Consider the following 17,549-nt stretch of genomic DNA (forward strand, 5'->3'; position numbering starts at 1 on the left):
AACAAAACGTAAATCAAATATGTACCTTAGCCGTAACCGGCCGCTACACTTTAAACAAAACGTAAATCAAATATGTACCTTAGCCGTAACCGGCCGCTACACTTTAAACAAAACGTAAATCAAATATGTACCATAGCCGTAACCGGCCGCTACACTTTAAACAAAACGTAAATCAAATATGTACCTTAGCCGTAACCGGCCGCTACACTTTAAACAAAACGTAAATCAAATATGTACCTTAGCCGTAACCGGCCGCTACACTTTAAACAAAACGTAAATCAAATATGTACCATAGCCGTAACCGGCCGCTACACTTTAAACAAAACGTAAATCAAATATGTACCATAGCCGTAACCGGCCGCTACACTTTAAACAAAACGTAAATCAAATATGTACCATAGCCGTAACCGGCCGCTACACTTTAAACAAAAAGTAAATCAAATATGTACCATAGCCGTAACCGGCCGCTACACTTTAAACAAAAAGTAAATCAAATATGTACCATAGCCGTAACCGGCCGCTACACTTTAAACAAAAAGTAAATCAAATATGTACCATAGCCGTAACCGGCCGCTACACTTTAAACAAAAAGTAAATCAAATATGTACCTTAGCCGAAACCGGCCATTACACTTTTAAATAAAAACTTAATATGTTCCATAAATAAGTAGCGCCATGCATTTGCAATTACAAAAGTTAAATATGTGTATCATGGTCGGAATAGGTCGGTCACACTTAGCGTAAAAGTGTTTAAAAAGTGACCGGCCGGTATCGACCTTCGTAAGAAACTTACACTTTGAACACATTATCAAAGAATTATGTAAAATAAAAACTTACGAAAATAAACTTGCGCTTCCTTTTCCCGCTAGTTTAATTTTATATTCAATTAAAATATATTTTGATTAGTGTTTAAAATGTATGTCAAGGTATTGACCTACGTATACCTATGTATAAAGTAGGCTGATATATAAGTCAACATGTGTATTTCATCACTGAATATATTATCATCATTTTATAGTAAATGTATTACAGTCTTTTGACTTAGGCTGATGGATGGTGTAATTAATCTGATGATATAAAATCAAATACATTTCGGGCTTCGTCTTCGGTTAATATTTGTTCTGGTTTATAAAAGCATGTATGGACTTTATCAAAAGGCTATAGCTGTATGTACGTGTGTTATAGTATTGGATGTAGACAAATGCATTTGGATTTCACTTGTAACCATCCTCCTTTTTACCATCAATATAATTAGCTTCATATAATATGAGTTTGATTTCAGATTATCATTGTTTATATACAAATGTAATATCACTTGATGTGTTTTGATATCAGTGTGGTTTTTTGTGACCCTCACGATTGTGTATGGCGCTGTGCTGCTATTGGTAAATCTCAAGTACAGTCACCTTACGAAATCTGCCCTAACCAGTCTATCCGCCAGACAACTTGGCTGTGTGTGCCCTCCTAATACATCGACAGGGAACGACCTACTAGCAGAACAACATATAGAAGGGCCTGTCTTCTGGCCGGGGGAGAGTGATGCTTCATTCCACAAAGGTAGTAAAATTGAGTGTTCGATACCAGAAAATTTTGTTTAAAAAAAATGACCTTCAAATTTATTGTTCTATTCTATTTTAACTGACCGTTTGAGAGGGATATCAATTTGTTTGTTAAGTTATCAGAAGTAGGATATGATTATAAAATTTAAATAAACCGAAAGACGGTGAAAGTAAGTGTGCATCTATTATGTTAAAATGTTAATGATTACATTGAACTGTCTGTACAGAATTATGGTTAAGCTTTTTTGTCCTCATCTCCAAGAGGCCTTATAAAGAGTATCATAAAACATCTGACCAGGCACAATAATTGGCTCGAGAAAAATGCATCAAAAATGCATAAATTGGCATCAACAGCATTGAAGTGATTTTAATTCGAATAAAATCAATGAGAAATGTTAACAATCATGAAATACCGCTTATAAAGCCGAAAGTTACTTAAAAAGACATACAGATTCAGAATGCAGATCAATATTCGTTCATTTTTAAATATTTCAATTTCTACTCAAGTTGGACTCGATGAAACTACCAAACTTAATCTGTTTCATGAATTTGACCAGATTAACACTGATCAGTGCGTATGAATACATGGTTAAAATCCTTCCGCGGAACGATTTCACTTTTTCTACATTGTTGTTATAAACATGGATTAATTATTAAAATTATCAAATTTATAATGTATTCTTGTATTTCATGAAAGACCAGATATGCTAGATACTTCTATTTGCTGTTTTTAATCCTGAAATTGTGGACTATTTTACTCGACCGACTAGACATGCACAATCCGGAACTCCTCGGGCTTTTCCGCATTTGGACTTGCACAAGCTTTGAGACATTAATATCTAGACCGCCTTTTCTATTCGAAAAAAAAAAAACCAATTGAAATATAAGGATTGAATCTTGATTTGGTCGATTTCATGGGGTCATGAATTGAGTTGCTCTTGAGACAAATTCAACATGAACTGCTTCGCAGTTCACAGTTCATTAAATTTGTCTCAAGAGCAACTCAATTCATGACCCCATGAAATCGACCAAATCAAGATTCAATCCTTAATTAAAAAGATGAAAGCAAACATGAACATCCTCCCTCTACCGACCTCATGTAATATATCTGAATTCATATCGCTTGAGATGCATGCTTGATTTATTGTGAAACTAATGCACTATAAACACCTTTTTGAAACTCATTTAGATTAACATTAATCTAATGGGAAATCCCAACACCAAATGTAAATATATCTTGGCGAGTTTTGACATGTTAGGTAACCCGTGCAGAGATTTCTCAGTGCAGATTTCAAAATTTATGATCTCTTTCTTCGACCTATGTACATGTATTACTTCAGTTATTTTTTCTGGTGTTCGGCATAGATTGTTTCAAATCATACAGGCAGTTTAATATTTCTAAGCTGCATAGAGACAATGAATGATTAAATATTTGGAAAACGAAACTTCAAACCATTGGATAGATATTTAATTTCATTCCCGTTCACAACACATTTACGCATTGCTCTGTCAATATTTTATCCGCAATAGCATAAAAACAAGTAGCAAAGAATATGTATAAGCTATATAATTTCAGATCACACCTATAATATTTCCTAAGTAGTGATGAATATGATTACCACATAAAAGAAGAAGGTTTGATCCTGTCAATTGAATCCTCTGTTGGTAAGAAGACAAGAAATCTTGGCCTGCCTTAAGTACACTCAGTTCAAGCTATTGCTATGTTACAAAATGGCGGGAAACATTATCAAATTATTGAATAATGTGTAACATGTTTGAATGATGACACAGTCTTACTCTATTTTTTTCTGTCTGAAATGTTTAAATGGTAACACAGCCCTCCTCTCTTCTGTCTGAAATGTTTAAATGGTAACACAGCCCTACTCTATTCTGTCTGAAATGTTTAAATGGTAACACAGCCCAACTCTATTTCTATTCTGTCTGAAATGTTTAAATGGTAACACAACCCTCCTCTCTTCTGTCTGAAATGTTTAAATGGTAACACAGCCCTCCTCTCTTCTGTCTGAAATGTTTAAATGGTAACACAGCCTTCCTCTCTTCTGTCTGAAATGTTTAAATGGTAACACAGCCCAACTCTATTCTGTCTGAAATGTTTAAATGGTAACACAGCCCTCCTCTCTTCTGTCTGAAATGTTTAAATGGTAACACAGCCCTCCTCTATTCTGTCTGAAATGTTTAAATGGTAACACAGCCCTACTCTCTTCTGTCTGACATGTTTAAATGGTAACACAGCCCTACTCTATTCTGTCTGAAATGTTTAAATGATAACACAGCCCTCCTCTCTTCTGTCTGAAATGTTTAAATGGTAACACAGCCCTACTCTATTCTGTCTGAAATGTTTAAATGGTAACACAGCCCTACTCTATTCTGTCTGAAATGTTTAAATGGTAACACAGCCCTACTCTATTCTGTCTGAAATGTTTAAATGGTAACACAGCCCTACTCTATTCTGTCTGAAATGTTTAAATGGTAACACAGCCCTCCTCTCTTCTGTCTGAAATGTTTAAATGGTAACACAGCCCTACTCTCTTGTGTCTGAAATGTTTAAATGGTAACACAGCCCTCCTCTCTTCTGTCTGAAATGTTTAAATGGTAACACAGCCCTCCTCTATTCTGTCTGAAATGTTTAAATGGTAACACAGCCCTCCTCTCTTCTGTCTGAAATGTTTAAATGGTAACACAGCCCTACTCTCTTCTGTCTGAAATGTTTAAATGGTAACACAGCCCTACTCTCTTCTGTCTGACATGTTTAAATGGTAACACAGCCCTACTCTATTCTGTCTGAAATGTTTAAATGGTAACACAGCCCTACTCTATTCTGTCTGAAATGTTGAAATGGTAACACAGCCCTCCTCTCTTCTGTCTGAAATGTTTAAATGGTAACACAGCCCTACTCTCTTCTGTCTGAAATGTTTAAATGGTAACACAGCCCTCCTCTCTTCTGTCTGAAATGTTTAAATGGTAACACAGCCCTCCTCTATTTCTATTCTGTCTGACATGTTTAAATGGTAACACAGTCTTACTCTGTTTTGCTTTATTTTGTCTGATTACAGGCGACGACGATTCTGTTGCGAGACTTCTACAGCAGCGTGTTAAAGTGTTGTGTTACATAATGACAAGTCCTAAGAACCTGAAAGAGAAAACCATCCACGTGAAAAACACGTGGACAAAACGATGTGACAAAGTTGTGTTCATTAGTTCCGTCACGGACACGTCGTTCCCCACCATCGGGGTTAACGTTAGTGAAGGGCGCGGTCACCTCACTGAGAAAACCATGAAAGCGTTTCAGTACATCTACCAACATCACCTGGACGAAGCTGATTGGTTCCTGAAGGCGGATGATGATACCTACGTCATACTGGAAAATCTACGTTATCTGTTAGAGCCGTATTCCCCAAACGACCCGGTTTACTTCGGACACCATTTCAAGACGTTGGTTAAACAAGGTTACTACAGTGGGGGAGCCGGATATGTCCTGAGTAAGGAGGCTCTGCGCAGACTCGTGGTAAAAGGGATTCCTTCCGGAAAGTGTACGATTGAAGGATTTGATGAGGACGTCAACGTGGTAAGGAGGATACCATCACTAGATTATTCGAACATTTGAAAATAAGCCGCGATTGAAAAAATAATATTGACGAAAACTTTATGATTTGCTTTCAAGATGGCTTTCAAAATGATCAATTTGAAGTCGGGCGTATTTTCGTATCGTTTCGACACGACAGAGCTGCCTCCAGTTTTATGAAGTTAGAACCGGAAACCCATTAGATCTTTATAAAAGATCATTTCTATATAACTAACGATTTAGAATATTAAATGCAAACGTGTATATACTAGCATTATATTTAAATGTTTTACAGTATGTTAAAAAGGCAAAATCTGTTTTCACGACCTACTTACTTGCCAAATACTTTCTCTTGAAATTAACTACATTCTAACTTATTTCCGAGGTCAGCTTTTTCTTCAAGATTTTAAGCGTTTTAATATTATAATCATTATTTTGTAGATTGCCATAATTGTTTTATTCTTTTCGCTTCATTAACTAAAGGGTCACTACACAGAGCAATATTTTGTGATCTTTAAGAACTTACTGTGTTTAAAACAGGGTAAATGTATGGAGTACTTAGGTGTGAGAACAACCAATAGTACAGACAGCCATGGGAGAAGTCGATTCCATTGTCTCCAGCCCTGGTCCCACCTGATGGGGCAATACCCGGAATGGTATTACAGATATGACGCAAATGGAGCCAGATATGTAAGTATTACGTACTCGAGAGTCTCAACAGTTTTCAATATTATACCTTACAGATATTACTGGATATGTCGTGTAACAAACAACAATATTAATACTGGCGCACATATACACGAATTAGAGTAATGCCAAGTTTTCAAACTAAGAAGTATGATAGTTGCTGCGGACCAATCAGTCATACTCGTGTCTAGATTAGTTTCCATCTTTCTATTCATACTCACCGAATCACCATTCAATAATTCTCTTTGAATGATTACAATCTCTTGAGAGCGTGTATCAGCTATAGTTATTGATACTGCCTATATGTATCTATGTATATACAATACTGGGTACATTTATCTATGTAGATACAATACTGGGTACATTTATCTATGTAGATACAATACTGGGTACATTTATCTATGTAGATACAATACTGGGTACATTTATCTATGTAGATACAATACTGGGTACATTTATCTATGTAGATACAGTACTGGGTACATTTATCTATATATATACAATACTGGGTACATTTATCTCTATACATACAATACTGGGTACATTTATCTATGTAGATACAATACTGGGTACATTTATATATGTATATACAATACTGAGTACATTTATCTATGTATATACAATACTGAGTACATTTATCTATGTATATACAATACTGGGTACATTTATCTCTATACATACAATACTGGGTACATTTATCTATGTAGATACAATACTGGGTACATTTATCTATGTATATACAATACTGGGTACATTTATCTATGTATATACAATACTGAGTACATTTATCTATGTATATACAATACTGGGTACATTTATCTCTATAGATACAATACTGGGTACATTTATCTATGTAGATACAATACTGGGTACATTTATCTATGTAGATACAATACTGGGTACATTTATCTATGTAGATACAATACTGGGTACATTTATCTATGTATATACAATACTGGGTACATTTATCTATATAGATACAATACTGGGTACATTTATCTATGTATATACAATACTGGGTACATTTATATATGTAGATACAATACTGGGTACATTTATCTATGTAGATAAAATACTGGGTACATTTATCTATGTAGATACAATACTGGGTACATTTATCTCTATAGATACAATACTGGGTACATTTATCTATGTAGATACAGTACTGGGTACATTTATCTATATAGATTCAATACTGGGTACATTTATCTATGTAGAAACAATACTGGGTACATTTATCTATGTAGATACAGTACTGGGTACATTTATCTATATAGATAAAATACTGGGTACATTTATCTATGTATATACAATACTGGGTACATTTATCTATGTAGATACAATACTGGGTACATTTATCTATGTATATACAATACTGGGTACATTTATCTATATTGATACAATACTGGGTACATTTATCTCCATAGATACAATACTGGGTACGTTTATCTATGTAGATACAATACTGAGTACATTTATCTATGTAGATACAGTACTGGGTACATGTATCTATGTAGATACAATACTGGGTACATTTGTATATGTCGATACAATACTGGGTACTTTTAGCTATGTAGATCCTTATGCATGTTTCAATTGTCAAAGCATTCTTTAATATGTTTAAAAATTTGAAATCTCTACATATTTCATTGAACTGACAACGGCCTACTCATAAGACTGTTCACACACAGGACTGACAACCAGACAATTTCATCAAAAAGTTCCCGGTTGAATTATACTACTAGATCATCCTTTCTAGTTTGAGATTTAGGTTTGAATTAGACATGCCCTTAAACAAATAAAGATAAGAAATGTGAAGGTTTGATATACTACCAGGAAAGAATCTATCAATAATACATCAAAGGTCACTGTGCTAGCTGATATAAAGTTCTAAAAAAATGTCAGAGTTAACGCTCTTTGGATACTCAGTGCGTGTTAGCATTCCTACCGCTAAGACCACCGACAATGATTATGTATCACAATTATAGACAAACGTTATATTGTAACGTATATGTATCACAATTATAGACACACGTTATATTGTAACGTATATATATAACAATTATAGACACACGTTATAATATATCTTCTGTGTATCACAATTATAGACACACGTTATATAGAACTTCTTGATACAATAAGTATCCATTGATTCCCCTGTTTAATATTCCAGGGCCAGGACAGCCTCAGTGATTATGCTATATCGTTCCACTATCTAAAACCTTGGTTTATGTATGCTTTTGAATATGCTGTGTATCATCTGCGACCTTACGGCATCAAAATGGCGGATAGCGAATGAGGAAACGGCAGAAGTGTGATACATCTGAAAATGACCGGTGGATATTATTGTATAATCATACAAATTGTTAGAGAACTTGAATATATATCTATCGCTAGAAAGTTCTAAAACTGTATAATGTTTAAATGTTATTTAATTATGTTAAATATTGTTAAAAAAAGAAGATAATTAAGGTTTCTCCTCTAGGCAGTCCATACCCTTGACACATATTATATAGACCGTTGGTAAACAATTCGTGCCAAGTCTCGGTGTTCCTGTTTGATGATTATTATCAATGAGTTAATAATCAAGTAGTACCATAGGAGAATGTTGTTCAACATAATGATTCGAAAAGCGGAGTGAAACAAAAAGTTTCAAAATTCAAATTAGTCTTTGCTTGCAATCTGGCAGTGTTCCAAAAGCTACATGATGCGACTTACAAAGTAAAGATCCTTATTAGACAGGTTTCCGGCATAGACACCACCACATTCGGTCTCTAATATAGCAGTAACAGTAAGTAGTTATCTTTTTCGTTGAGCGTTTCATTTACATTTATATGTTATAATATTTATTTGAAAGACTATAACATATAAATGTAAATGTAAAAGAAACGCTCAACGAAAAAGATTTATTAGGCTATCGCAATACTTAAGCGATGGCGGATTCAATTTCTTTCAGATCAACTATTCATTTTTAAATTTATTGTTTTCCTGTTAACATGTTCTGTAACCTTCATGCAATTGGAGGAAATAGAGGATATCTAACAGTGTCTTCAGTAATACCAAATATATTTCACGAGTGGGGCTAATATTTTTTTATATTTTTCACGAGTGCGCAGCACGAGTGAAAAATATCAAAATATTAGCCACACGAGTGAAATATATTTGGTATTACTGAAGACACTGTTAGATATTCTGTTTATTACATTTTTTATCAACGAAAAACCTACCCCGTATGCTAACTAGGCCTACAGCGATAATTTGTAAACAAAAAAAGTAGTCCCCCCTGTCCAGGTGCTGACATATATGTCGGGCTTTCTGATTGGTCAATTATTTTTGTATTTTCTAATCATTAATTTGATTGGTCAAATCAGCAAAAGTGATATTTTTCACTAGTGAAAAATTGTTATAGAATGAATAATTTTTGATATTTCACTGGTAAAAATGTAATAAATAAAGATATCTATCTATCACATCAAATGTCGTAATTCCTAATCGCTGCCGTAGGATATCTTGCGGTATCTGTTGAAAGTGTTGCATATACAGTAAGAACTCTGAACATGTCCCAACGTTTAAGAAGATCCAATAGCATTTTCTTAAATTCAATCAATGTTTTATTCGATTGAAATCAAGGACGCTGTTCCGTCGTGCTTTCATGCCAAGATATTATCGCAGGTTTCCCCAAGTCATAAAACTGCCAACGATAGCCGCTGGCTACAAGTTTTTCTTTAGAGAATGTTTGTCGTCATCTGATATGAGATTTATTGTTTTGTTTACGAACCAGTCTAGATTGTAACGAGAATGCTGTCTATATTTTGTATTAACTGTTCCGTCGGTATATGTACAGCTGATATATTGATATATTTTGTATTAACTGTTCCGTCGGTATATGTACAGCTGATATATCGATATATTTATAGTCAGAACGCCTGCAGTAATTGCACGCATTGGTAAGTCTTTACTGTTATGCTCAAAAGCAACATAAGCTATTAGATATGAGACATTCATGTTGTATAACTTAAATATCACATTGAGATATGGAAAGAAAAGGACGTAGACTCGCGTGTGACCTGTCATACTGCTAACTAAGGGGTCAATACATCATGTATGAGTCTAAATTAAAATGTATTTTTAATTGTTTTCTTTTGAGTTATTTTTTTATCATATTTTGGTGACTTACACCTCAATATCGGAATAAACCTGTAAGTCCAAATCTATTGAAACACTTTTTTCATAACAAGTTGTTTCTCCAATAATATCACTAGTGAAAAACCCATCCAATGTTTACTATATACAGTAAGTTATCTCATTTTACTATGTTTATCATTACCATGGAATGAGATATTTCTCTAGCACTTATTTTGCATGAGGATTCCTGATCCATTTTCAGAATTTCCTGTGTATGTACATGTGGTACGGACTGTTAGAAAGATGACAATATAATACATACATTATCATCACCAATATCCTGTGTATATATTGTCTGGTTGTTATAGTGATCATATGGTTATATACACTGTGGAACATTTCTCTGATTGTAAGAATGACAAGTACATGCATTAAGGTAGACTCCCTAATTTTAAATAAACATTGACGCGATTAATTATGATTAAGATGTACCTGGTTATATTAAACTTTTACCAGGTTTATCATCGACATTTACCTGGTTATATTAAAGTTTAACCTGGTTTATCATCGACATTTACCTGGTTATATTAAAGTTTAACCTGGTTTATCATCGACATTTACCTGGTTATATTAAAGTTTAACCTGGTTTATCATCGACATTTACCTGGTTATATTAAACTTTTACCTGGTTTATCATCGACATTTACCTGGTTATATTGAACTTGTACCTGGTTTATCATCGACATTTACCTGGTTATATTGAACTTTTACCTGGTTTATCATCGACATTTACCTGGTTATATTTAACTTTTACCTGGTTTATCACCGACACTTACCTGGTTATGATAAACTTTTACCTGGTTTATCATCGACATTTACCAAATTATATTTAACTTTTATCTGGTTAAATATCGACATTTACCTGGTTATGATAAACTTTTACCTGGTTGATCATCGACATTTGCCTGATTATATTAAACTTTTACCTGGTTTATCATCAACATTTTCCTGATTATATCAACATTCCCCTGATTATATCAACATTTCACTGATGATATCAACATTTCCTTGATGATATAAACATTTCCCTGATTATATCAACATTTCACTGATTATATCAACATTCCCTGACTATATCAACATTTCCCTGATAATATTTACATTTCCCTGATTATGTCATTATTTCACTAATTATATCAATATTTGCTTGATTATGTCAACATTTCCCTGATTATATCAACATTTCCCTGATTATATCAATATTTCCCTGATTATATCAACATTTCCTTGATTGTATCAACATTTCCCTGGTTATATGAACATTTCCCTGATTATATCAACATTTTACTGATTATATCAACATTTTCCTTATTATATCAACATTCCCTGATTATATCAACATGTCCCTGATTATATCAACATGTCCTTGATTATATCAACATTTCCCTGATTATATCAACATTTCACTGATTATATCAACATTTTCTTGATTATATCAACCTTGCCTGATTATATTAACATTTCCCTGATTATATCATTATATCCCTGATTATATCATAATTTCCCTGATTATATCAACATTTCACTGATTATATCAACATTTCACTGATTATATCAACATTTTCCTGATTATATCAACATTTCCCTGATTATATCAACATTTCCCTGATTATATCATTATTTCCTGATTATATCAACATTTCTCTGGTTATATCAATATTTCCCTGATTATATCAACATTTCCCTGTTATATCATTATTTTCCTGATTATATCAACATTCCCTGATTATATCAACATTTCCCGATTATATCAACATTTCCCCGATTATATCAACATTTCCCTGATTATATCAACATGTCCCTGATTATATCAACATTTCCCTGATTATATCAACCTTCACTGATTATATCAACATTTTCCTGATTATATCAATATTTCCCTGATTATATCAACATTTCCTTGATTATATCAACATTTCCCTGATTATATCAACATTTTCCTGATTATATCAACATTTCCTTGGTTATGTCAACATTTCACTGCTTATATCAACATTTCCCTGATTATATCAACATTTTCCTTATTATATCAACATTTTCCTGATTATATCAACATTTCACTGATTATATCAACCTTGCCTGATTATATCAACATTCCCTGATTATATCAACCTTCCCTGATTATATCATTATTTCCTGATTATATCAACATATTCCTGATTATATCAACATATCCCTGATTATATCAACATTTCCCTGATCATATCAACATTCCCTGATTATATCATTATTTCCTGATTATATCAACATTTTCCTGATTATATCAACATTTCACTGATTATATATAAACCTTGCCTGGTTATATCAACATTTCCCTGATTATATCAACATTCCCTGATTATATCATTATTTCCTGATTATATCAACATTTCCCTGATTATATCAACATTTCCATGATTATATCAACATTTGCCTGATTATATCAACATTTCCATGATTATATCAACATGTCCCTGATTATATCAACATTTCACTGATTATATATAAACCTTGCCTGGTTATATCAACATTTCCCTGATTATATCAACATTCCCTGATTATATCAACATTCCCTGATTATATCATTATTTCCTGATTATATCAACATTTCCCTGATTATATCAACATTTCCCTGATTATATCAACATTTCCCTGATTATATCAATATTTCACTGATTATATCAATATTTCTCTGACTATATCAACATTTCACTGATTATATCAACATTTCCCTGATTATATCAATATTTCTCTGATTATATCAACATTTCACTGATTATATCAATATTTCTCTGACTATATCAACATGTCCCTGATTATATCAATATTTCCCTGATTATATCAACATTTCTCTGATAATATCAACATTTCTCTGATTATATCAACATTTCCCTGATTATATCAACATTCCCTGATTATATCAACATTTCCCTGATTATATCAACATTTCCCTGATTATATCAATATTCACTGATTATATCAACATTTCCCTGGTTATATCAACATTTCCTTGATTATATCAACATTTCCTTGATTATATCAACGTTCCCTGATTATATCAACATCTCCTTGATGATATCAACATATCCCTGATTATATCAACATTTCCCTGATTAAATCAACATTCCCTGATTATATCAACATATTCCTGATTATATCAACATTTCTCTGATAATATCAACATTTCCCTGATTATATCAACATTTCCCTGGTTATATCAACATTTCCCTGATTATATCAACATTTCCCTGGTTATATCAACATTTCCCTGATTATATCAACATTTTCCTGATTATATCAACATTTCCCTGATTATATCAACATTTCCCTGGTTATATCAATATTTTCCTGATGATATCAACATTTCACTCATAATATCAACTTTTCCCTGATTATATCAACGTTCCCTGATTATATCAACATTTCCCTGATTATATCAACATTTCACTGATTATATCAACATTTCCCTGATAATATCGACATTTTCCTGATTATATCAACATCTCCTTGATGATATCAACATATCCCTGATTATATCAACATTTCCCTGATTAAATCAACATTCCCTGATTATATCAACATATTCCTGATTATATCAACATTTCTCTGATAATATCAACATTTCCCTGATTATATCAACATTTCCCTGGTTATATCAACATTTCCTTGATTATATCAACATTTCCTTGATTATATCAACGTTCCCTGATTATATCAACATCTCCTTGATGATATCAACATATCCCTGATTATATCAACATTTCCCTGATTAAATCAACATTCCCTGATTATATCAACATATTCCTGATTATATCAACATTTCTCTGATAATATCAACATTTCCCTGATTATATCAACATTTCCCTGGTTATATCAACATTTCCCTGATTATATCAACATTTCCCTGGTTATATCAACATTTCCCTGATTATATCAACATTTTCCTGATTATATCAACATTTCCCTGATTATATCAACATTTCCCTGGTTATATCAATATTTTCCTGATGATATCAACATTTCACTCATAATATCAACTTTTCCCTGATTATATCAACGTTCCCTGATTATATCAACATTTCCCTGATTATATCAACATTTCACTGATTATATCAACATTTCCCTGATAATATCGACATTTTCCTGATTATATCAACATCTCCTTGATGATATCAACATATCCCTGATTATATCAACATTTCCCTGATTATATCAACATTCCCTGATTATATCAACATATTCCTGATTATATCAACATTTCTCTGATAATATCAACATTTCCCTGATTATATCAACATTTCCCTGATTATATCAACCTTGCCTGATTATATCAACATTTCCCTGATTATATCAACATTTCCCTGATAATATCAACATTTCCTTGATTATATCAACATTTCCCTGATTATATCAACATTTCACTGATTATATCATTATTCCCTGATTATATCAACATTTCCCTGATTATATCAACATTTCCCTGATTATATCAACATTTTCCTGATTATATCAACATTTCACTTATTATATCAACCTTGCCTGGTTATATCAACATTTCCCTGATTATATCAACATTTCCCTGATTATATCAACATTTCCTTGATTATATCAACATTTCCCTGATAATATCAACATTTCCCTGATTATATCAACATTTCACTGATTATATCAACATTTCTCTTATAATATCAACATTTCCCTGATTATATCAACATTTCCCTGGTTATATCAACATTTCCCTGATTATATCAACATTTCCCTGATTATATCAACATTTCCCTGATTATATCAACATTTCCCTGATTACATCAACATTTCCCTGATTATATCAACCTTGCCTGATTATATCAACATTTCCCTGATGATATCAACATTTCCCTGATAATATTAACATTTCTCTGATTATATCAACATTTCCCTGATTACATCAACATTTCCCTGATAATATCAACATTTCCCTGATTATATCAACATTTCCCTGGTTATATCAACATTTCCCTGATTATATCAACATTTCCCTGATTATATCAACATTTCCTTGATTATATCAACATTTCCCTAATTATATCAACATTCCCTGATTATATCAACATTTCCCTGATTATATCAACATTTCACTGATTATATCAACATTTCCCTGATTATATCAACATTTCACTGATTATATCAACATTTCACTGATTATATCAACATTTCCCTGATTATATCAACATTTCCCTGATTATATCCACATTTCCCTGATTATATCAACATGTCCTTGATTATATCAACATTTCTCTGATTATATCAACATTTCACTGATTATATCAACATTTCCCTGATAATATCAACATGTCCTTGATTATATCAACATTTCACTGATTATATCAACATTTCCCTGATTATATCAACATTTCCCTGATTATATCAATATTCACTGATTATATCAACATTTCCCTGGTTATATCAACATTTCCTTGATTATATCAACATTTCCTTGATTATATCAACGTTCCCTGATTATATCAACATCTCCCTGATGATATCAACATATCCCTGATTATATCAACATTTCCCTGATTAAATCAACATTCCCTGATTATATCAACATATTCCTGATTATATCAACATTTCTCTGATAATATCAACATTTCCCTGATTATATCAACATTTCCCTGGTTATATCAACATTTCCCTGATTATATCAACATTTCCCTGGTTATATCAACATTTCCCTGATTATATCAACATTTTCCTGATTATATCAACATTTCCCTGATTATATCAACATTTCCCTGGTTATATCAATATTTTCCTGATGATATCAACATTTCACTCATAATATCAACTGTTCCCTGATTATATCAACGTTCCCTGATTATATCAACATTTCCCTGATTATATCAACATTTCACTGATTATATCAACATTTCCCTGATAATATCGACATTTTCCTGATTATATCAACATCTCCTTGATGATATCAACATATCCCTGATTATATCAACATTTCCCTGATTATATCAACATTCCCTGATTATATCAACATATTCCTGATTATATCAACATTTCTCTGATAATATCAACATTTCCCTGATAATATCAACATTTCCCTGATTATATCAACATTTCACTGATTATATCAACATTTCTCTGATAATATCAACATTTCCCTGATTATATCAACATTTCCCTGGTTATATCAACATTTCCCTGATTATATCAACATTTCACTGATTATATCAACATTTCCCTGATTATATCAACATTTCCCTGATTATATCCACATTTCCCTGATTATATCAACATGTCCTTGATTATATCAACATTTCTCTGATTATATCAACATTTCACTGATTATATCAACATTTCCCTGATTATATCAACATGTCCTTGATTATATCAACATTTCACTGATTATATCAACATTTCCCTGATTATATCAACATTCCCTGATTATATCAACATTCCCTGATTATATCAACATTTCCCTGATTATATCAACATTTCCCTGGTTATATCAACATTTCCCTGATTATATCAACATTTCCCTGATAATATCAACATTCCCTGATAATATCAACATTTCCCTGATTATATCAACATTTCCCTGATTATATCAACATTTCACTGATTATATCAACATTTCCCTGATTATATCAACATTTCCCTGATTATATCAACATTTCCCTGATTATATCAACATTTTCCTGATTATATCAACATTACCTGATTATATCAACATTTCACTGATTATATCAACATTTTCCTGATTATATCAACATTCCCTGATTATATCAACATTTTCCTGATTATATCAACATTTCCCTGATTATATCAACATTTTCCTGATTATATCAACATTCCCTGATAATATCAACATTTCCCTGATAATATCAACATTTCCGTGATAATATCAACATTCCCTGATAATATCAACATTTCCCTGATAATATCAACATTTCCCTGATTACATCAACATTTCCCTGATTATATCAACATTTCCCTGATTACATCAACATTTCCCTGATTATATCAACATTTCAATGATTATATCAACATTCGCTGAGTATATCAACATTCCCCTGATTATATCAACATTTCCCTGATTATATCAACATTTCCTTGATTATATCAGCATTTCCCTGATTATATCAACATTTCCCTGATTATATCAACATTTCCCTGATTATATCAACATTCCCTGATTATATCAACATTTCACTGATTATATCAACATTTCACTGATTATATCAACATTTCCCTGATTATATCAACATTTCCCTGATTATATCAACATTTCCTTGATAATATCAACATTTCACTGATTATATCAACATTTCCCTGATTATATCAACATTCCCTGATTATATCAACATTTCACTGATTATATCAACATTTCCCTGATTATATCAACATTCCCTGATTATATCAACATTTCACTGATTATATCAACATTTCACTGATTATATCAACATTTTCCTGATTATATCAACATTTCCCTGATTATATCAACATTTCCCGGATTATATCAACATTTCCCTGATTATATCAACATTTCCCTGATTATATCAACAT

The 17,549-nt window shown here is 32.2% G+C and overlaps 1 protein-coding gene across 1 annotated transcript; it reads left to right on the forward strand.

Moving 5' to 3' along the window:
* Positions 1 to 4,291: 4,291 nt before the first annotated feature.
* LOC117343424 (glycoprotein-N-acetylgalactosamine 3-beta-galactosyltransferase 1-B-like) lies at positions 4,292 to 8,904 on the forward strand. Its single transcript, XM_033905766.1, has 4 exons — positions 4,292 to 4,335; positions 4,550 to 5,144; positions 5,682 to 5,831; positions 8,002 to 8,904. Exons 1-4 carry the CDS (start codon positions 4,292 to 4,294, stop codon positions 8,125 to 8,127), a joined length of 915 nt encoding a protein of 304 aa, XP_033761657.1. The 3' UTR covers positions 8,128 to 8,904.
* The last annotated feature ends 8,645 nt before the right edge of the window (positions 8,905 to 17,549 follow it).

This window comes from Pecten maximus, chromosome 15, assembly GCF_902652985.1.
Source record: "Pecten maximus chromosome 15, xPecMax1.1, whole genome shotgun sequence".
NCBI classification, from domain to species: domain Eukaryota; kingdom Metazoa; phylum Mollusca; class Bivalvia; order Pectinida; family Pectinidae; genus Pecten; species Pecten maximus.

What these genes read in the sequence shown, in the direction of transcription:
- LOC117343424 (XM_033905766.1), top strand. Translation starts at nt 4,292, where the DNA reads ATGGTAACACAGCCCTACTCTCTTCTGTCTGACATGTTTAAATG. An exon ending in TTGATGAGGACGTCAACGTG is followed by an intron (nt 5,145 to 5,681) that starts GTAAGGAGGATA and finishes TGTTTAAAACAG; the next exon opens with GGTAAATGTATGGAGTACTT. An exon ending in ACGCAAATGGAGCCAGATAT is followed by an intron (nt 5,832 to 8,001) that starts GTAAGTATTACG and finishes TTAATATTCCAG; the next exon opens with GGCCAGGACAGCCTCAGTGA.